This window comes from Terrapene carolina, unplaced genomic scaffold, assembly GCF_002925995.2.
Source record: "Terrapene carolina triunguis isolate 2854851 unplaced genomic scaffold, T_m_triunguis-2.0 Scaffold68, whole genome shotgun sequence".
Classification (NCBI taxonomy): domain Eukaryota; kingdom Metazoa; phylum Chordata; order Testudines; family Emydidae; genus Terrapene; species Terrapene triunguis.
Window position 1 is genome coordinate 66827269 of NW_020664419.1, and position 23370 is coordinate 66850638.

General features: G+C 40.7%; 1 protein-coding gene across 1 annotated transcript in view; it reads left to right on the forward strand.

Annotated features, from left to right (window-relative positions):
• PTPRQ (protein tyrosine phosphatase receptor type Q) overlaps positions 1-23370 on the forward strand; it is a 160971-nt gene that overhangs the window by 134540 nt on the left and 3061 nt on the right. Inside the window, exons 36-43 of the mRNA XM_026648947.2 lie at positions 1851-1877; positions 2555-2636; positions 7824-7914; positions 9379-9455; positions 12756-12890; positions 13002-13127; positions 14933-15081; positions 17871-18006. Coding sequence (XP_026504732.1) covers positions 1851-1877; positions 2555-2636; positions 7824-7914; positions 9379-9455; positions 12756-12890; positions 13002-13127; positions 14933-15081; positions 17871-18006 — 823 coding nt within the window. The remainder of the gene's footprint in view (positions 1-1850; positions 1878-2554; positions 2637-7823; positions 7915-9378; positions 9456-12755; positions 12891-13001; positions 13128-14932; positions 15082-17870; positions 18007-23370) is intronic.

The window sequence follows — 23370 nt, forward strand, 5'->3', positions numbered from 1 at the left end:
ATATAAAGGAAGAGCAAGCAGCATTTTTTGAAGAATCTGCTAAGAATTTTGTCCAATAAAATTATAAAGAGAGAGGAGTGCCTGATGTTCGAAGGCTAGCACATCTGTGCCCAATACATTGGCGTAATTATTTAAGAATAGTCTATCCTTGAGAAAACTTTAGCTCCGTGAAGCTGCCAAGGTTTATGTGCCAAGTAAATGCAGGCTTGGCCATAGAGTAAGACCAGAATACAATATGTGCTAGTGAAACGTGTGAACAGACTCCACAGGGAAGTTCTGTGTTCATGCAGAAGGTGTCAATGCTTTATCATTCTTCACTCCCTTTTTCTGCCCTTTCTGGATTTGTACCTCTGCCTTAACTGTCCTGGTTGGGCACTTTGGGTGTAATCCTGCTCCGACTGAAGTCAGTTCCAAATTCCCTTTAACTTCAATGGGACAGAATCAAGTTCTTTGTAAGCCTTATTTTGGATACAGATTTCCTGTAATTTGGTTGCACTAGCCAGTTTACATTGTTTTGAGAAAATGACCATATCAACACAAAATATGTCGCCAGTGCACATATAGTGTAGCCTTGACATTAACTTCTCTAGTGTTATGCAGATAATTTAATAGTATATGGCTCTGCAGTTGTTTTAATATTGTTTTTGTTTCTCGTTCATATTTCCATTTCTCTTTTTCTAAAATATATTTATTACAAAGGATAGGAGACAGTGATTTTCTAAAAAATGTTAAAGTACAGCTTCTTAAAACCAAATTCTTAATAAGATTATTAAAGGAAAGCCAGATGATTATTTACAGTACTTAAAGCATTCCAGAGGTAAATATGTTAAATATATTTTAATTGGTTTAATTTCCAAGCATATGCGATTTTAGAGAGAAAAATGTTAAAGGTGTAAATTTTTGAAGGACCAAAATTTTTCATTTTGAATTTCTTTGCTAGAGATTTTTAGGCAAGATTTGCAAATCTGAGTACCTTGAAATTAGGTCCCTAAATTGATAGTGCTTGATGCACCTCTGGAAGGTGCTCACATACTACGGTTATGCAGTATAAGAACCTATGTAGAAGAAAATAGAACATCTAGGCCCTGATCCTTCAGTGTGCCTCAATATGAAATACCCTTGTAGGATCGGCCTTTGAAGCCTAAATATGTAGCCTGATTTTCAAATTTGCTGAGCACTCCGAAACTCCCATTGAAGTTAGGTCACTTATATAGGGGCTTAAATATGGAGCTAGGAACCTACTCACCGGTTTTTGAAAACCTTTTGGCTTTAGCCATTTAGCTTCTATATAGTCATAAAACTCAAAGATTTGAAAGACGGGCACATGTTAGAGCTACAAAGGGCTTTGTGCACTTAGTAGTCTTCTTGAGCATCCCCAGAGCTGCTACGTGGTCTGGGAGGCAGGTTTCCTTTATCACCCAAATGCTCATCGCGCTACTTGGGCTTGACAATGAGTCTCTGAATTTGCCCCTAAAAGAATGACATTAACACATTTCATTTTATACTATATCCTTAATGCAAAACAATGGAATGACCAATGTAAGTAAAGCAGTGTACCTGATGTGTGGATTTCTTGGGCCAGTAAGCATTTTTACAACAGAACATTGGTAAAATGATCTGAAGAGATTAATAGGCTGAAACTGCATCAGCTATACTTATAAATACATAAAGTAAGAGCTCAATAACACAGTTATCCAAGACATCTAAAATACAATATTATCCCAATCCATGGAAGAAATTAGTTTAGCTCTGATTCTTTAGTTATTTAAATTTTGCATCTAAAGCCTTATCAGAATGCACTCTATTCTCTGACTCACGACTTACTGCATTTAACACAATCTCTGTTACAGGTTACTTAGTTATAGAAAATCCATCAAGTAAGTTGATTAAAGATTTTTATATTATGGCTATCAATTCACTAGTTTGTTGAGTGTGAATGTGTGGCTCCTTTTTCTATGTTTATTAGAAAAAACTCCAAGCTGCGTATAAATCATAAAAGCATGACTAATTGCATGGTAACTGGAGAAATGCTTTCTCTCTCTCTGGGGTGAAGCCTGCATGTCTGTGTTTTAGCTTGGGAAGTAATACAGGGATATTTAAACTCCTTGGGGTTTAAAAACCATGTCATTATGAGAATGAGGTCACTGCAATATTTTATATGTCTAAAACTTTGCAATGTATAAAATGTTTTCTGGGCGACAAAGAGATATTATTGTACTTTAGACTACAATGATAACCTTACAAACTTCATTAATATCAAAACTCTGCATCGGAATGCTAAATTTATTAAAAAACACTCCCACTCAACAGGATGTTAAAGCTAAAAACTAGATCAGGAGGAGTAATTGAGCGAGAAGATGCTCTTATTTTGAAATGCTCTAAACAAATCAAATAATCACGTCAGTGATTTATATAATGTTATTTTATCTCTGTAAATATCAATTATTATTAAACTGGATAACAATTTCTTTTGATAAGCCAGTGGTTAAATGAAAAACAAACAAACCAAAGCCCAACTTTCACATGTGTCTAACTCCTCTGTCTTTACTTCTAGGCCAATAAGCAAGAAATCCTTCCTACAACATGTTGAAGAACTTTGCACAGACAACAACCTAAAGTTTCAAGAAGAATTTTCGGTATGTTACTAGCAGTTGTCACAACATTGCAAGACCTCCAGTCGTTTCATGTGTCACATTTCATGTCCATTTTAAGCATGCAAGGCCATGAAGGATTCTGGCCTTGATAATCAATACCCAATTACTAGGTTGATTGTTTAGAAAGTAATATTACACTGATTTAGGTTGTGCAGTCTTCATTGCAACCTGATCAGAATTATTCACCTAGTGTGTCAGCAGAAGATGATCTTCTTTAGCCCTTCCTGCCATGAAACCATCCTCAGTAGTCAGCTAGATTGTGACATTAAAGTGATAATTCTAAAAAATTGTAGCAATATTCACGTAGCTTGAGAATATTTGGTTTACAGCAATTTTTTTTTTTGCTTTACATATCATGATATTGTTCAATTTTGAAAAAAAAATATTTATCAGATCTTTATGCTTAGATCAGGATATGATATGTATTGGATTGTAACTGATTGTATACAGATTTCATTCAGATATACCTAACCACTTTAAACAATATCTTTTGCTCCAAGAATAAAAGCCCAATATACATAGCTGACATTTATTTTGTGAAAGGTTCAGTGCCTGATCGCGTTCCCATAAAAGTCAATGGGAATTTTGTCATTGGCTTCAATGGGAGCAAGACTGGGCCATACACTTTCATTTCTTTATATATAATAGGCCAAATCCTACTTGTCTTGCTCTTATGAAGAGCCTCAGTGGGACTGGAACTGCTCATGTGGCTGTGGCCAGCAGCATTTGAGCCAGTAACTCGGCAAGTCGTCTGACTCCTGTTGAAAAATGATTAGTTTTCAAAGCCCACATGACATCTATATAATAAATATACAATTTCAAAACTACATTTAAACCTCAACTAAACTTTTCACTGTTTTCTTAAGTAACTTCTCTTTTATGGCTATCACATTTAAATTACTTTTTACACTTTATCTTCTCTTTTTGTTATTTCAGAATCTTTATCATCATCATGTCTAACACATGCAGTTATTTGCCATCACAAAAATAATTTGTCAATCTCCAGTGACTTTACCATTTTGGATTTATAGATTTGTCATGAATTGCTTACTATTTGGATTTATAAAAATGAAGAATCAAACAATAGACTTTTATACTACTAGATTATAATATTTCAGTTTCTCAGGGAACAACAACAAAAGTGTGAAAAGATTAATGGTATTTCCTACAGCTTTTTGGCTATGCTCCTTAAGTCTTATTGGACTGGATTTAATAATAATAAAAAAGCACCATAAAATTCTTCTGAGCAGTAATGCAGAGGAAGCTTTTTTTTCAGGAGCAGAAGTGTTATTTCACTAGAACAGGAGCAATTATAATTATATTATGCATGACTGAGCAGATGAAAAGTTTTCCTAGCAATGACATGTTCACATTTTAAAGTTCATCACTGGAAAGTTTCTAATGTTACCTTTTAGGCATTAAAGTTTCACAACAATTATAGGGTTAAAGGTTACTGCATTGAAATGACTTAAAATCTAACATAAACCGTAATGTTCTATCAAGTAGTAGTAGTATGAGCATTTTTTAAAACTTAGACAAATACATGTAGCAAAAACCTAATTTAACCAAATTATTAACTGAACTCTTAGTTAACCAAAGGGTATGTCTGCACTGCATTGTAAACCCAGGTTAGTGGGACCTAGGCTTATGAAATCGTTGTTTCCAAGCCCACACTTGAGCATCCACGCTGCATTGTACATCTGGTCTTATCGTTGCTGGACCTAGGTCTCACAGCCATGCTAACGTGTCCATACTGCACTATGCAGATCTCCTGACTCAGATACACTGCAAAATGACAGGGATTGGACCCAACTCCCAGCAGGACTTCGGCTCTGACCCACTCCCTAGTATGGTCCTAGGACCCAGGTCCTGAGTGCTTCTTAATTCAAGTCAGACTGACTTATGTGTGGACAGAAGCAAGGCTTGGGCTCAAATCTGAGCCAGAGCCCAGGCTTAGAGTGCAGTGTAGACATACTCAAAATTGTTATGTGCCCTTTGGGTTTGTACTATACTTCAGCTTCCCCAAGTCCAATATGTAGCAAAGATCTGCCAGATGGCTTATCTGAGGCCATCCAGCACTCAGGGCAGGTTGTGCTCCTGGTGGAGGGCATATCAGTCAACTGTGCAGACAAGGAGGCTGTAAGGAGCCATGCTAACTGGTGGTGGGCCAGCTTCACCCATTTTCTGATTCCTCAGTTTTCTAAAGGTTTGGCATGTCTCCTGAGACCTATGCAAAATCAGGCTTGTGTAGTATTTGATACTGTTATGGTGAGTATTTGACAATATATTTTCTAAGTGCTATTAATGAATACCTCCAACTACCTCCAAATATTATTTCAACAAAAGTCCCCATATTCCCATAAAAGTTATCTAATATATACAGCATAAATGAACTATCTGTAAAGTTTATAAACGTACAGAGAAACATTCCTTCTGTAACAAATCATCATTGAATTTGAGACTCCAAATAATCTTTATCCTGTGCTAAATTAATCAGTTGGGGTGAAATTCATCCTGGTGCAGAGAGCTGGCACAAGGCCATTAGCACCAGTTAAGAGCTGTGATGGGGCAGATCAAGGCATGGGGGCATAGTTAGAGCAGCAACACAGGATGCCTCTGCACTACAGAGGGCTCTCTGCTGCAGACTCAAATTAGCAAGTTAAAGTCAGTCTCATGGGATATGCACTTAACATGGAAATAATGGCCCAAACTCCTGCAAACGGCCATAGACCTTGGGAGAATGCCTCCTCCCAACACCCCTGCTTACTTTCCCACACAAAATCCAATTACAGAAGATTTGTGTGAAGAGAGGAGAATGTTACCCTTTATGAATACAGGAAATTATAACTTGTCCATTTCCAGCTTTATTTTCCTGCCATTATTGCATCCTGATTTCAACCCCTAGAAATCAACTGGGCTCTACCTGGGTGCAGGGGACCTCCCAAGTGTAGCCAGTTGCAAGATCAGGGCATTACTGTTTTATAAATTAAAATGTTATTTACAAAAGAGAGAAACACTATTGACTATGAAGAAAGAATCAATTTTGGGAATGGCCACAGGTTTAATCCAGGGCAAGATTTACAACAGACATTATTAATTAGGGGATGAAACCATAGCTAAATCCATTCTCTTTCTTAACATGTGTGTTCTGTAACATGTGATAGCATTTTCTTTAATTTTGTATTAACTTTGTGTCTGGTAACCACGATGTTTAAGTCTTTAACATACATTGAGGTAATGTCAACAATTATGTGTAAGGAGATTTGTAAATTTAGAGGGTGAATTGCTAACCTTAGAGAGTGAATAAATTCACTGAGTTGTATAGAGGCATATGGTCCTATGAAGATTAAGGGAGAGATTTTCAAAGGCACAAATGGGAGTGAGTCATACAACTCTCATTGACTTTCAATGGAAGATGAGCACCTAATTGCTCTTTGCAGTGATTTCCTCCTGTGTGATTTCACAAGAAGAGCGTGGCACTGCTAAGAGTAGAACCCTCATCTCCTAACGCCGAATCCTGTGCCTTAACCATAAGACCATCCTTCCTTTCTAGAAGAACAGCACCTGCAGTTGTACTATCTAGGATAAAATGATAAAGGCCATCCAGTATTGCTGGTTCAGGGCATACACCTCTCATTAGCTGGAAGTAGGATGATATTTCCCACTGAATATAATTGCACAACATATGACACACTATGATGGTTTTGAACCCTCCTCTGAGTACCAGGCGTTAACAATTGTTGGACATAGGATACTGGACTAGATGGACTAGTTTGCTTATTGTTGGGTGGCTTGTTTCATTATGGCAATTCTTATATTTTATTACAAATATTAATAAAATCTAATAAGAAAATGAAGTACAGTAAATTATGTTGTCCTCTATAACTGAAGACACCAAGTAGGTCTGTGTGAATGCTTAAAATGAGTATTTGTGAAAAATAATTTGAATAACAAACACCATTGCTCTTTGACATTATTTATGATTTATATTATTTGCTGTTTGTGAATATCTGTACATGAAATTCTTGTCACAAGAATATTCACAGAAGGGAAAACTATCATGAAATCTCATGCAGACTTGTATTTGACAAGAATTAACATCAGGTTGTTGGCACAGCTATCTTGAAAGCTTTTCTGGCTTTGGGGATAATTCAGCCAGGGAGCAGAAATAATATTAAGTGAAGGAGGTGATCAGTTACACAGCACAAATGGCAAATTATGAATAACAAATAGTTAGAACAATAGGTACAGCTAATCATTTGTGAGCAATCCATAGGTTGAAATATGCTTATATAAACCATTAATCAAATAATGAAGAAAAATATGAAAGTTAGTCTGGTTGTGCATAATTTGCAAACAGAAGGAAGTGGGTAAATTAGGTCTGTCTAAGGGTTTTTCTGTATTGCCCATCACCATGGTAAATTAATGATCACACATAAATTTTGTCTCCATTTGATGGCCCATAGCAGACTTCATGGAATATTTTCCTCTTCACCCTTTTAGGTTCTAGGAAACTCTGCTTTTATATATAATATAATTTCATTAAATAAGTTCTTCCCTGCAAATGATTCATCTATCTCTGCCCCTGAGTAATAGAATTCATGAACAGTTATGAAACTATGATTCACTTGCTACTGAACCCAAAATAACTCTGTCCAACCCCCTCAGGAACAGGTCAGTGAGCAATAACTAATTGCCAGTTGTCTCTATTTGATTAAATGCTCACTGGTTCTCATGCTGTGGCAAGAGCTCTCCCAAGCTACAGGAATTAGGAAAAGGCATTTCTCAAAAGTAAGGCTGAGTCACATAAGACATTGTTACCACATTATATGGCATCATGAAAAGACAGGAAAAAATACAAAAAGGTGATAGTCTGACTTTATCCAGACTTTTAAAGGTGAAAGTTCATGTAAGCTTAAATTGTTCAACTTGATGGTGTTTTCTGCAGCTCTGCATCTGACACTGTTGATGTAACTAGGGTTGACGGTGAGGTGAAATGCTTCTGCGGTGTCTCCAGCTGCCCTTAGAAGTGTAACATATCATAGAACTGAAAAGTCCTTCCTTTTACTGGAGTGACCATATAAGGGGAAATTATATTATTGATCCATTTGTAATACAGAACACAAAGCAAATTTAAAGGCTTTCTAACAAATATACATTATCTTACAGGAACTTCCCAAGTTTCTTCAAGACCTTGCTTCAACTGATGCTGATCTGCCTTGGAACAGGTCTAAGAATCGCTTTCCAAACATAAAGCCATGTATGTCTTTACTAACTAGTCTCTCTTTTTTACTCTCTAACTGTAGAAGTACAGTGTATGTTTGGAATGCATCTGAATTTTTCATTTGGTCTCTCAGATAAGTTACTATAATAATGTACATGTTATATTACAATTTACTATCAACTAATCTGTTTTTGTTCACTTGTTTGAGTAAGGGTTATTTGTAAATGGCTTTCAACTTGCTCTCACAAGCTTTAACATGCAGGTGCAAGAAATTTTAGCCTGAATAGTTTCTTAGCTTTGTAATTTAACCCAAGTAGCAAACTCTTTAACATTCTTCCTGGACTTTTCCCCTTAGTTAAAAGTAAGTTAAGTGTAAAATCCACATGTTTATGCATTTGTTTTCCATGGGAGCCTGGTGATGCTTTCTTACAGCTACTTGCAAATATGCTGCAAGAGTTCCATTGAAGATCAGAGTGACTGTATGATAACTTATAAGCCAAGGCTAGATTTTATCACAGGAGACAGGAGTCTGTCTCTCTGTACTCAACACTGCTTCATTTTTCAGTTAATAAGACAAGAAATGCCATTATTATTTTAAGCATTAACTGTGATGTGAGATGGGGGGCATGGCATTCCTCTGTTAATGTAGCTACATTCTGTGCTATTAACTTTACAGAACAGCTGTTCCTGTTATCTGCTGCCTGGTTCAACACATATTCTGTGCTCTAATTTACAATTGCTAAAAACTGATATTCATGTTACCCAATAGTATTGTCAGAAGTGCGTCAGAAATCTTTCGTTTTATAATATCCTTTCTTTTTACTGGTTTGCAGAAGCAAATGTCAGGAAATGGATAATTGATTTCAGTATGTACCTATTCAGAAACTTTTTCACACACGACATCTTTCCTATTTTTCATCACTTCTATATACTTATAATGGGCCAAATTCTGAGGTCCTTCCTCAATTTTTACTCAGTTCTCACTTACGCCGACTTCCTGTTTTAGGGGTTTGCCTGGCTAAAGAATGAGTTAAAGCTCAATAAGGACCTCAGGACATGGCCTGGTGGTAGCAGAATATAACAGAACAAACAAATATAAATGATTAGGCCCAGGCTTGTAGTCTGATCCAGACAGAGGACCGCATCACCATTGCACCACCTCATCAAAGGCAGTTGGCTCTGCAAAGGCACAACAGGCCTGCACACCTCAGATTGCAGGATTGGGGCCTTAGACGTTTGCATTAGAAATAATCATCATGAGAAAAATGCATTGAAATGTAAAGAGCAAGGAAGGAGAGTGATTATACAACCAAACAGGCTGGTTAAATAGTTCTTGGGAGTTGCAATTACTGTACTGTTTTGCCAAGGTAGATTTAATAAAATTAGCTAAACTAATGTAAACATTAATTTTGAATTCTCAGCATCATAGCAACATCTGATGCATGTCACTATAGTTTACAAGTAAACATCTCAATTAAATAGACTTTATTTCTGCTATAGATAATAACAACAGAGTAAAGCTGATAGCTGATGCTGGTATTCCAGGATCTGATTACATCAATGCCAGCTATGTGTCTGTAAGTTGGAAGTCTCTCATAATGCTCATCACATTTTTTCTATTTTTATGTTCTTTTACAAAGTGACTTAAAAGGGAATATATTTTATATCAGAACATGCTTCTAATGTTTTTTCCATCTACTGCAGCTGTTGTGGCCACACTGTCACTTCCAGCACTATGAATTCATGTGTCCAAGTGTATCATTGAACATAATTAGTTTTAAAACATTTAATTTGATTTGTGCATTTTTATTGTTGGGTTGTGTTTATTAATAGTAAAACAACTGTAGTCAGCTAATTCATTTCTGGAAATTATCTCATCCTGTTCCCATTGGAGCCAATTGTGAAAATCCCATTCATGTCAGCGGTGCCGGATATGGCGCTATTTTGTATTTCTTAGTTAAGGATTTTGGGGTATTGTATAAAAGATGCTATGTAAAAATAAATAGAACTGAACTGAATATTCCTGTAACAATAGATAATGTGTTTTTATGGTGGCCCTTATTATTTCATGCTAATTTTGATGAGGAAAAATTTAAATATGCCACCTGACAACACAGTAGCTGTGATATTGTTCAATGACATAGCTGCTACCAAAATATTTTAATACAATTGAATAAGCTGATGTGTTTGAACATAGACAAAATAGGTTATTAAAATACTCTGTTGATGGAGGGAAGAGAGCACAGTGTCTCTTTCCTCCAGTCTTTCTGCAGAATAGAATAGATGTCATTCCCACCCTGCTCCAAATAATGCCTTCCCTGGAGTTCGGCCCTATTGGTAACTCAAGTAATAATAGCAGAACATTTCTCCCCACACTTATCTGTTTCTCAGGATTTCCTGCAGGATCTCCCTGTCTCTGCCCTTATTTCCCTGAACCATGGTAATGCCCCCCTCGTGCATCCTGGTAAAACAATCAAGCTATTCCTCTTGCAATGATTATTATAATTATTTATTGTTTTTATTACAGTGGCCCCAACTGAGGTCAAAACCCCATTGCACTACACACAGTACAAACAAAATAAAAGACAATTTGTGCCATGCAGGTCTTCCCATAATAATAGATGAGACAGCAAAGAGTAGGTAAAAGAAAATAGTATTATCTCCATGTTACAGACAGGAAACTGAGGCACTGAGACTTGCCCAAGGTCATACAGAAAGTCTGTAGCAGAGCTGGGTATTGAACACTGGTCTCCTGAGTCCTGACTCCCATCCCACTGTTTTAAACATCATCCTTCCTTTCTATTAGTCAGCAAAACTTACTCATCACTTTATACAGTGTTCTAACAGGGTGGATCAACAGAAAAGACCTTCCACCCTGTTACAAATCCTGTTACACAGCTGTAGTGCTGTTTGCCATGCTCAGGGCCTCTGAAGTGGTGTTCTGAGTAGAGTGGAAGGGTACGTCTTCACTACCCGCCATATCGGCGGGTAGCAATCGATTTATCCGGGATCGATATATCGCGTCTCGTTAAGACGCGATATATCGATCCCCGAACGCGCTCACCGTCGACTCCGGAACTCCACCAGAGCTAGCGGCGGTAGCGCAGTCAACGGGGGAGCCGCGGCCGTCGATCCCGCGCCGTGTGGACCCCAGGTAATTCGATCCAAGATACTTCGACTTCAGCTACGCTATCTGCGTAGCTGAAGTTGCGTATCTTGGATCGATCCCCCTCCAGTGTAGACCAGCCCGAAGATGGACAGGTCTCCACTCTCCCTCACTGGCTAGCATTCAAAAGCTGATGCTGGGAAGCTCACACAGCACCTTCAAAAAGGCTGCGGAAAGTGCTACTGCGAAGAGCTCTCCCATGCAGGCATTTTTGCTTGCTTCTGACTTATGCAGGCATAGTGCCGTTTGTCACCATTGATGGGATATTGCAGCTGCCAAGCCCACCAATTCTCAGAGCTACAACTTTGACGTGTGTGTGTGTGTGTGTGTGTGTGTGTGTGTGTGTGTGTGTGTATACACACACAGAGAAAGGGAGAGAGATCTATAAAGGGCAAAGTTATAGCTCTGAGAATTGGTGGCCTTAGCAGCTGCAATATCCTATCAATGGTGACAAAAGGCATTATGCCTGCCTAAGTCAGAAGCAAGCAAAAATGCCTGCATGGGAGAACTCTTAGCAGTAGGTAGATAGATAGATAGATAGATAGATATAGAGAGAAACACCTTGTATATACTATATAATAAGTGGGAATTTGAATGTTACTTTTATTTTTACTGGTTCACCCACGAAGGGAGAAAGCAAATAATTAACTCAGAGCTTTGCATACCTGAGTTATAGCTCCTCACTTCACTGTTCAACTAGGGAGGATTAGTGTAGTTTCCCACCGCCACCTGTTATGTATATTATATATCAAATAAATAACAGGCAGCTGTGAATTATAGGACTGTAATTCCATTGAGGAGTTTTGATGAGGCTAATAAACTTTTGCACTGTTTGTTCTGTTTAATTACCAGAACTCCATGATGGACTATCAGCTCTGCAATGTAACATTTATTTTTTTAATTTTATATAATGCATAGAGCTCCTGGTGCACCAATGGCCCCTTTAAGAAAACTGGTTCCATCCTGTGGAAGGACAGCCAAGGGGCACATGTATTGCAATCTCTGCTTGAAGAAACTGCTCTCATGCTTTTAATTCGTTTTAGAATTATGTACAAAAACAGAAACCAAGATCATCCCTTCCGTGGAAAAACCCACAGGGTGACTTCAGGGGATCCTCTCTCAGAGAGAGACTTAGAACATCACTTTTCAGGGCTGAGGTTCCCCCCAACCCTTTGGCAGGAAAAAGGCCACCTCTGAACCTGGGCTGATCAATTGGAGGACAAGACAATGTATGTGGGCTCCCACCAGCTCTGGATCTGTAGCAGTTTTGCACTAATAGAGCTGCACAACCATGCCCCCAGCCCCCCCAGCCCCAGCTGCCCCGAGATCATGGGTGAAACTCTGCAGTAAAGGTAATACAGCCATAGGCTGTAACCTTGGGATATTTTTAATGACTGTAAGTAGCCATGACTTCAATTTAACATATTTTTAAAGGATGCCACTTCCAGTAGCACAGGGCCTCTAACATATTTGGGCATTGGCTGAGAACAGACTTACTCAATGGAAAGAATCTCACGTATTGAATTATCCACATCACTTAGGCTTTCCTTGGAGGTTTCCAATGCAACAACTTGGCTGGCCTATCCATGTTTAATTTATATATCTGACAAATTCACAACCTCTGTTGATATGGCGGCAGGCATAATTATGAGTCATACACACACACTTTTTGTTTGTGTATATCCATATATATTAAATGTTTTCATTGTAGGGCTATTTGTGTCCAAATGAGTTTATTGCTACTCAGGGACCATTACCAGGAACAGTGGGTGATTTCTGGAGAATGGTGTGGGAGACTAGAGCAAAAACGCTTGTGATGCTTACGCAATGTTTTGAAAAAGGACGGGTAAGTTACTGGCATATCAGTTAACAATGCATGCAATAACTGTCAATTATATATGCTTTCTATCAGAATTATATATGTTCATTGTTAATAAGCAGTGTCCTCTGACTGCAGGTAAGATGTCACCAATACTGGCCAGAAGACAACAAACCAGTGACTGTGTTTGGAGATATAGTGATTACCAAATTAGTGGAAGATATTCACATAGACTGGACTATCAGGGATCTAAAAATTGAAAGGGTAAGGGAAAAGTGAAAAACGCTTTTATAAAAATACACTCTTAAATCCCAGTGAATGTCAAATGTGTTCCATCCCACTCAGCTGCCCCTAAAAGTTCTTCTTTTAATCCCAAATTTGCATACATTGCATTGTCTGTTTTTTCTGAATATTTTTAATTTTTTGAAAATTGTCTCCAGTTTCTGTCGCATGGAACTGATATGTGAAACCCAGATGATAGGAAGTAGAATATCAGGGATACTGAATCTCTAATCTGCTGGGAGTCAAAGTTTCTACCTGACTATCTCAATATCTTTTCTGGAAGGGAGTAATTATAAAAATTTGGGAATGATAAAAATCCCTTCTAATGCATCCCTCCCAGATAAAGCAATGAAGGGTGAGATTCTCTGGAACAGTGCAGCTGCTTTGTACTGCATCAGCAGCAGTAGTGAACTATAGAGCTGGCATAACCAGCCCTGGGAGATTCACCTCAATACAAGTGGCTCTCAGTGTCTTAACACCACTTGCACTTTCTGTGGTTTCAGGCTTTTGGAACCATTAGCAGCAAGTAACAACTAGAAGAGCACTTAGGCTCAGGAATCAGTCCTGCATATAGTGGCCAAGACAATCCTATGCCTCCTTTGGACCTCCAGCACTGACATATATAGTGTGCAATTCTGCCAGACCCTAGGATGTGACCCTCCATGTCCAAACGTAAAGATGCATTATCTTTTCTTGGCACACACTAGTGGAAACAGGGGTGACAAGTAGGCAACATCCCAATTATCAGACTCCTAGGAATACATTGTGTACATAGTACAGAGCAATGAAACATTTAAAAACAAGATTGTGAGATACGGTAAATTTGTTTTGTAGTTAAAACAGAACACAGAAGCAGCCACAGTAAAAGGGGGTTTACAGCCAGAAATGTATGCTGGCAAAACACAAATTCATATTTGTTAACCAATATGAGGCTTTCAGAAAACACAAGTCATGCTCTCTAAGCGTTCCATATGCAGTCACTAAAATACATTACACCTTAAGTTGTGCCATTTATCAGTATGCCGATTAAGTATCCTGTATTTTTGTCTTTCAGTTTGCTCTTTGTTTTAAACCCACAAATGGATGAGTTATTGTTTGTTTATTTAAGGTTTTTTCCATGCAAGTCAACATGTACATTTTGCATCCATAATCCCCGTCACCGCATCCTACTTTACTAACATAGATCCAAATTGTCCTTATGCATTATACAGTAGTTAAGAAGTCAGGTTGTCACTTCCTGCTTTTATGTATTATCATAACTGCTATAGTGGGGTAGTCGCTCACATATACTTTCCCCCTGCTTTCTGGCCAAAGAGTAATTGGAATTGGATCAGTTGGCTGCCTTGACAGTAGCAAGTCAGTATAGGGAAGGGTCAGATGGAACACCGTCTCTGATTGAGTTTCAGCCAGCTTTGCTCATTGAGCTACTAGAAGACCTGGAGACACTTCAGTTTGTAATCTGCAAATTGGACCCAGGTCCCGTCTGGCTTGTAAAGTCAAGGGGAGAGTTGAGTCTCCTGCTGGCTGAGGTCATTAATACTTTCCCATGGGTGGACTGCTGCCAGCTTCCCATAAACAACAGTCATTAAACCCATGCACAAGAAGTTATCTCCTGATGCTAGTACATTTGACAACAGTGTACGTCTCAAACTTTCCTCTTTAGGTAAGGTTATTTAGAAGACTGTGCGAGGGAAACTTAGGTGTTACAGTGCAGTTCACTTTTAGATCTAATATGGGTCTGTTTCAAAATTCTAATACGGAACTTGTATCTAATTTGTGCTTGCCAGCATGGGGATTGTATGATGGTACGTCAGTGTAACTTTACTGCCTGGCCTGAACATGGAGTCCCTGAAACTACAGCACCATTAATCCATTTTGTCAAGCTGATCCGTGCAAGTCGAGCACATGATAACACACCTATGGTTGTTCACTGCAGGTAAGCAGAGAATTAAGTACATACATGAAATCAGTTTAAAGTGTTATACCATTTAAGTGAATATTAGTATGCAGGAAAGTTGTCAGATTGAAAGCAGTGGGGAAAAAAGGCTGCTCTTTTATTCAGAGTATAGCCCTGGCAGCAGTGCAAGTTTCCAAGCAATGTTCCTCAACTCTTTCTGGAGGTAGAAGACCAGTTTGTGTTTTCCCTTCCACCCCATGCAATCCAACTGATATGATGTCAGTGAAAGAGTTATTCCAGTATTTACCATACAGTCACATTAAAGTTCACTTCAGATTTCCTAGTCAGACTCAGGACTCACAATTTGTCTGTTTATTAGCAAACTGCTCTGCTAATACACCCAGATAATGTGAGCACCATGCAAGACTCAAACTATCTTATTTATACGGATAAAAGGGCACGAACTTAACAAGATAACAAAAGGAAGCAGAACTGATAAGTTTACCTGGGGCTAGATATACATATCTTATTTCCTTACTAACTATTACCGACCTCCAGTTAATGTCCCACCATTAGCTTAAGTGGACCCATTGTTTCATACCTTAATGTTTCTCTTCCTGACAACTATATTTCAACATTCCTTATTGCTGCTTAAAGGAACATACATTATTTCTTTAATCCATTCTATTTTAACAATATAATTCATTCTGCTTTCACACAAGCAATGTTCCTCAGCTCTTTCTGGAGGTAGAAGACGAGTTTGTGTTTTCCCTTCCACCCCATGCAATCCAACTGATATGATGTCAGTGAAAGAGTTAGTCCGGTATTTACCATACAGTCACATTAAAGTTCACTTCAGATTTCCTATTTACTTAAAATAGGACATGTGTGAGTGGTAACACTTGACAAATGTTGACTTTTTAATGACTTCTACCATAATTATAGCTTTCTTTAAGGAAGAACTGTTGAAAAGTTTATTTAAAATCTACATATCATATATTATCAGAAGACAGAAACTATATGGGAACCAGCAAAGAATGGAGAATTGGAATAGAAGGTTGTGTCTACAATCCCTTTCATATTCAAAGGCCAGATTTCAAAATTGGATCCTAAAAATAGATGCCCAAATCTATATGTTGGGGAGCTAAATAAGTGGTCTGGTTCTGAGATGTGTTCAGCTCTCATCGCTCCCATTGATTTCATTCTCTGCACCATTACATTATCATTTCAAAGAGTCAGTGTCTGAGCAAGGCTAATTCTTCAGTAAGGTGGTCAGCAGGTCTGCATTTTATACAGTTCTTTCCACATTTCCAGATGGTCTCTCAGTGTCCCCACTGACTCAGTGGGCACATTCTGAAGTAGTGATTCAGGCTAAGAACCCTGTTCCAGATTCTCTGCTGCGCTCAGTGTGAGGGGACACTGAGCGATTTGGTTTCAGCTCTCAATTCTCTGCTCCATCCCTCATCTGTGTTCAGCCTATAATGCATTGGGACTTCTCTAACTTGCTCCAGCTGTCAATGCCACTAAGAGACTATCCACCAAATGGCCACTGCTGGAACATAATGCTTTCCTGCCACTCCTCTTCCCTGCTCCCAACGCAACCCCTACACTAGAGGCTAGTGGAAGAGGCAACTACACTGGCTCTATGCTTCTGAGGACTCCCCCATGCTGGTGGTTGTCCTCAGATGGGAGATAGGGCCAGATTCCATCCCCTTTGCACTGCAGAGAGTTGCAAAGGGGACAGAGAATTTGGCCCACAGCCCATACTAAGGATGTTCCCTTGCTTTTGTCACTATGACCTTGCAGCAGCAACACATGTCCTCATAACCACAGGATTCATTTATTATAATACCACTTAGCAGAGCTTCTCACATGTTACAGCTTTTACAGAGTGCAGTCACACGTTTGGTGAGCAAACGTGATCATGTTACTCCTGCCCAGCATTTTTTGCACTGCTTGCTTATAAATGTGGGAATGATTTTAAGGTAACCCTGTTAATTTTCAAACCCCTTAATTAAGAAGAATACCCCTAGCCACAAGTGTGTTGGACTTGCCACTTCAGCCTAGCTATCTATTCCCACCTTTTTTCAAATGTTTTTTCTTGTATAACAATTCACTGTATAGAAGTCCTCTTTGTTTTGTTTAGTTTTTAATAGAAATGCACCAAGGAATCCAAGTTTCAGTTTTGCAGAACCTTGTGATTGCAGTTTTGTTGTATTCAAACCAGCAAAGTTTGTTGGGATTCATATAAAAGCTTTTTGGCTCCTTCCAATTCCTACAGTTTGCTAAATAGGATAGTTTTGATTTAGCTGCACCTCGTGAGTCAGGCTTTGGCTTTGCAAAACCAAAGCCAGGTCAGAGTTCACATCTAGATTCCATTTTATCCCAATCAATAAAGGTACCAGAGTGAGAGGGTGGATAAAGATTCTAGTTTTCGCCCAATTTTCTTTTCATGATAAATTTATTTTTCGAGGTTTTGAATTCATAGATTCAAAGGCTGGAGCGGACCATGATGATCACCTAGTCTGATCTCCTGTATAGCATAGGTCATAGAACTGCCCCAGAATTATTCCTAGAGCATATCTTTTTAGAAAGACATCCACTCTTGATTTAAAAATTGTCAGTGATGGAGAATCCATGACTACCTTTGCAAAATTGTTTCAATGGTTAATTACTCTCACCATTAAAAATGTAAGCCTTGTTTTCAGTCTGAATTTGTCTAGATTCAACTTCCAGCCACTGGATCTGCTATACTGAAGATTTGCAATTATATATATTAAAATAATTAGTGTAAAAACTATATTTTATTTTATATATATTCTTTACAGTGCTGGAGTTGGAAGAACAGGGGTTTATATTGCACTTGATCACTTAACACAACATATAAATGATCATGATTTTGTGGACATGTATGGACTTGTAGCTGAGCTGAGAAGTGAGAGAATGTGTATGGTACAGAACCTGGTAAGACATATAGAATTTATATACATCCTATGTTAAGAAAACATTTTGTTCTCTGTAATACTGCAAAAATGAGCAACAAAACTTGTGAAAATCAGCCTTATTGTAAGTTTTCTAGTACTTCCTGCTCCCGGTTGGATTGGAAGCATTATACCAGTAGGCTTTCTTGAGGTCTTTGACACTTCTCCCAGCCAAGGAGTGGAAAGATGAAAGGTAGTGTTTTTAAAAAGTAAATCAAACCTTCTCAGACTTTGTAAAAAGGTTTATTTTGAATTTTGGGTGAAGGTTCAGGTAATTTTTTTAAACCCAAACTGATTTGCCCATATCTTATTATATTTGGCTTTATTAACTTCTTTCTGACAAGTAAGTTTATATAAATATAGAGCTCCATCCTCCAAAAATGTAAACATGTGCTTAACTTTACCCATATCAATAGTCCCATTGACTGACTTATTTTAAATTGACTTAAATAAGATTACACAAGTGAATTAAGTTATATGCACTCTTCAGTATTTGTAAGATAAGTGTTTGAAGAGACTTCTATGGGCCTAAAACAAGATACATTTTTAGCAATCATATGCAAGGTGAGTATAAGTTATTAAGAGAAAAATAATTGAACTGCTAGTAAAAGGACTATCCTAGGCTTAGAGATCTGGGTACATGCTGCCGCTTTCCATGGAGCCTTAGTGGAATTTAAAGCTGCGCTTAATGCACCAATTCAGTGTAATCCTTGTATTCATTCCTGTAGGTCTAATAGTATTATCTAATTTAGAGGCTCTTAAATTGTGGTGTGAGAAGCACCAGTACTCCCTGGAGACCAGGCTTGTAACATGGTGCTGACTCTTCCTGCTTATTTCTAGCAGTTAAATTGTAAGCAATTGCTGTAGTTGCCTCAGGGTTCTTATATAATCATGAGGTGAAACTCTGGTTTCATTGAAGCAGGTGGCTAAACTCCCATTGACGTTAATAGGGTCTGGATGTCACCCACGAATGGAAAAGGAAATGGCTATGAGATAACATCTGTATTAAGATACAGTACACAGTATGAAAAAGTTTGAGATCCTTGAGCTAACTCAACCACTATAATTAAGGGTGCTTAGCTGTAAGAACCGCAGGTCTTAGACTGAGCTAATAAGGGGTGTGTTCTTGTTGTTGGGGTCAGACTTCAATGGGTGCAGGTTCAGACCCTTTGGAAGGGTCACTCTTGACCGAGTTGCTAGTTCATCGCATACTCTTCCTTGCCAGCAGAGAGAGTGGTATCAATTTGAGCCTCTTTGTCTAAGAGGTGACTTACAAGCTTATCGGTGCTTTATATTGAGATTTAGTCTCCTGCTGGCATTCTGCCGAGTACAGCCTGATGGTTTCAAAGCTATTTGTGGGCATGTTTATACAAATACTTAGTTTGTGGCTAGCTGGAATGTTCATCTACAGAGCTCCAGTGTGCCACACACTAACTGTCCATGTGGACCCTGGTGATGTGCACTAGGTGTTCCCTAGTGTGCATTGACTTGCCACGGTTTGAAAGAGCAGTACAGCAAAGTGCACTAGGGAACTTTTAATGTTCACTAGAAGGGTCCATATAGGCAGTTAGTGTGCAGCATGCTGGAGCACTGTAGATTTACCTCCCAGCTTGCTATGCAATAAGTGTTTGTGTAGATATGCCCTGCAAAAGGAGGCTTGTTCGGTTTGGGAAACATTCCTGCTACCCATATTGGATCAGAGAATATGAGAAGTGAGATGAAGGTGATGTGTAAAGTTAGTCTGTCCTTTCCAGCAGTTGAACCTATAAATCTGAAATTTTGGAATCTTAGGATGAAAATTGAGACCATGGTACAATGTCACATGGAAAATATTGTGGTCTGGTTGTTTATCGTTTGGGATATTTTTCCCTTCTTTATTCTGTTTATTAATGGTTGGCATCAAAATGTAGAGTTCTCTAGTAACAATAGATGGCTGTAGGGGGTTAAAAAAATATCCATTCTATTCTGTTTGTTCTCTAGCAAATGTTAGTTTGGTAGTATGATGGGGTGTACAACCCCACACTGGGCAACAAGGGGTAAAGGAACTGCTCTGGGCCCAGCCTGTCCCGCCCCGCCACACCTGTTGGAAATTTCCCTACTGGAGGAAGAGTTAAAAGCAGTAGCATAGCTAGCGGGGTGCAGGGGAAGCAGCCGCTCCCCCGCCTTTCCAAAAGCGGCCGGAGGAGCGAGGGGAGGGGGGGCGCAGCATGGCGGCCGGCAGCCGCAGGAGCGAGGGGGGGCCATGTGGGTGGCACGGCAGGGCCGGAGGAGCCATGGGGGGGAGGGGCAGTGCGGCCGGAGGAGGAGCCAAGGGGGCGTGGCCAGAGGAGGAGCCAAGGGGGGGCGCCTTTTTTATGTTTGCTCCCCCTCCTCTTAGAAGCTGGCTGCGCCACTGGTTAAAAGGCAGGGGAACAGCTCATTTGGTGGCAGTGGCAGACCAGGGAAGAGAGCAGACCTGCGACCTGCATCTCCAGCAGATGAGAGTGGAGGGAAGGCAGAAATCTCTCCCTAAGACAATTGCCCAAAGATCCCTCCCTGAGGGAAAGGAGGACCTGCTACAGACAGCTGGAGAGGGAAGCATTCCCCTCTCCCCCCATATGAACTCTAGACTTTGGTAATCCCCTTTATTTTTTGTTTGGACTATCCCAGCAGAGGAAAGCCCTGAGCTGGCCCAGGAGGGTGGGCCATATTGTGGGTGGAGGCAGGTGGCGCCTGAGAAGATGCCACCATCAGAAGGTGCCTTGTGATGAGCGGGCACCCTTCACACTGCCTTAACCCGGATCATGACTTTGGGACAGTTGCAGGAGGGGAGATGGGAAAAGGCCCAGAGAAGGCAGCCTTAAGCAGCATCGGCTGTCTGATCACTGGTAGCACTCAAAGGGCCCTGGTTCAGAGCCCAGTGGAATGGGGGGGCCCAAGCTCCCCTACCAACAACCCCCCTGCAGGTCACAGGCCTTAACCCTGACCAACCAGCCCCAGAGTGAGGACCATCACAGGTAAGTTTAAATGTAGCACATGTAGCTAGGTGAGAAAATAACAGAACTCCTATCACTGGGATTTTACTGTGGTGAGGAGCACTGGAACCGGTAGTCTTACACCCTTCACTGCAAATCAAATAATCTAAATGGCCTCAGTGGGAGGCCATTCAGTGGAGGCCTCACAGAACCAAACTATTACAAATAAAAAAGACAATAGATAAGGTCAAGGCTTATTTTAAATACGTATGTTTGTCACTTTTGCTCACCTCTGTGCTTACAGATTCTGGCAGAGGCCAAAAATGGAAGTGCCAAAATGTAACACAAGAGGCTGTTCTCTTAATACTGATTTCCAACCTGATCAAAGGCAGGAAGTATTGTCATTGTTACTTCGGTATAATATTGCAGTGTCATGAGAGAGCTTGTTCTTCTCCAAGTCATTTCCAGCACAGTTTTGCAGAACCAATAGGTGCAATACTCCATGTCACCATTGAGACTGATCGAAACAGAATGAATCTTATTAGTTTTTGAGGGTTTTCCATTGTTTTCCTAAACAAAGCAGGGTTTTAGCAGTCAAGGCTATTCTGACATTTCTGTTATAAAACACCTCATAAAGATCTCTAATTTGGGTTTTAAATTGTCAGCATAGAGAAGGTACCAAGACAGAAGCAATTCCCTCCCACCTGCAATCAAAAAATAAAAAATAAAAAATCAGCCTCTCTTTAAATTGTAGGAATAAAATATAATAAAATAAATATCACCCTTTCTTTCCATATTTATAACATTGAAATTGTTTTACTTTTGCAAACCATTGTGTTGCAATTTTGAACCGCTGGTACAGGGCTAGATTAAGAATAAGCCTAACATAGCTGTGCAGGGAAATAGGAAGAGGAGTAGGGACTCCCTCCTTGCCAGCCTGTCTACCTGAATCTTAACTCTAGGTGCCGGGAGAGTGCAGGGGCTGTGCATGAGACACTATCCCCAGGGAGGGGCAGGGACTAGGCCAGGCCATGACTCAACTCCCTTGTTCCCCCCTATACACAACACTTTATGTGTCAGCTAGCAGCATAGGGTTGCCAGGCATCCAGTTTTAGACAGGAACGCCCGGTTGAAAAGAGATCCTGGCAGCTCTGGTCAGCAGCGCTGACCGGGCCATTAAAAGTCCAATCAGTGGTGCAGCGGGGTTAAGGCAGGCTCCCTCCCTGCCCTTTCTCTGCACAGTTCCTGGAAGCAGGCGACATATCCCTCCTGCTCCTAGGTTCGGGGGGAGCCAGGGAGGCTCCACCCACTGCCCCTGCCCCGAGCACCGGCTCCGCAGCTCCCATTGGCTAAGAACCACTGCCAATGGAAGCTGCAGGAGTGGCGCCTGCGGGTGTGGGCACCGTGCAGAACCCCCCCGGCTCCTATGCCTAGGAGCCAGACATGCCGGCTGCTTTCGGGAGCCGTCTCAGGTAAGCACCACCCGGCCGGAGCCTGCACCCCAAACCCCCTCCCGCACCCCAACTCCCTGCCCCACTTTAGAACCCACTCCCACACCCTAACTCCCTCCCAGAGCCCATACCTCGAAACCCGCCTGCACTTCAACCCCTTGTCACAGCCCTGAGCCCCTCCCGCACCCAAACTCCCTCCCAGAGCCCACACCCCGCAACCCTCCTGCATCCCAACCTCCTGTTCCAGCCCTGAGCCCTCTCCTGCACCCCAAACCTCTCATCCCCGGCCCCAACCCAGAGCCCACACCCCCAGCTTGAGCCCGCAGCCCCTCCCACACCCCAACACCCTGCCCCAGCCCTGAGCCCCCTCCTGCAGTCCAAACCCATCAGCCCCAGCCCAGAGCCCTCTCCCGCACCCTGAACCCCTCATTTCTGGTCCCACCCCAGAGCCTGCACCCCCAGCCAGAGCTCTCACCCCCTCCCGCACCCCAAGCCCCTGCCCAGGCCCAGTGAAAGTGAGTGAGGATGGGGGAGAGCGAGCAATGGGGGGGGGTAGAGTGAGTGGGGGTGGGACCTCAGAGAAGGGGCAGAGCGGGGGGCATGGCAAGGGTGTCCAGTTTTGTGCGATTAGAAAGTTGGCAACCCTACAGCAGTACTGGTTAAGGAGTAAGCGGAACCCTAAAAAGGATTATAGAAAACCACTCCCTTTTCCCCCTCCAGCACAACCGAGGCACTCTGAGAGGCATTGTGTCTCTCCGAGACCTCGTCTGCAACTGCCTGCACTTGTGACGGTGTGTAGGGTACATGTCACTACATGCTGCAGTGACCATACTCTGTACAGTGGGTAGATACATGCAGTAGCAAAAGCCTCCAGCAGTGGGGATAGAGGAGAAAGGTTCCAGCAGCCTAGAGCCTTTTCCCACTTGAGTCTTTCACTGTGGC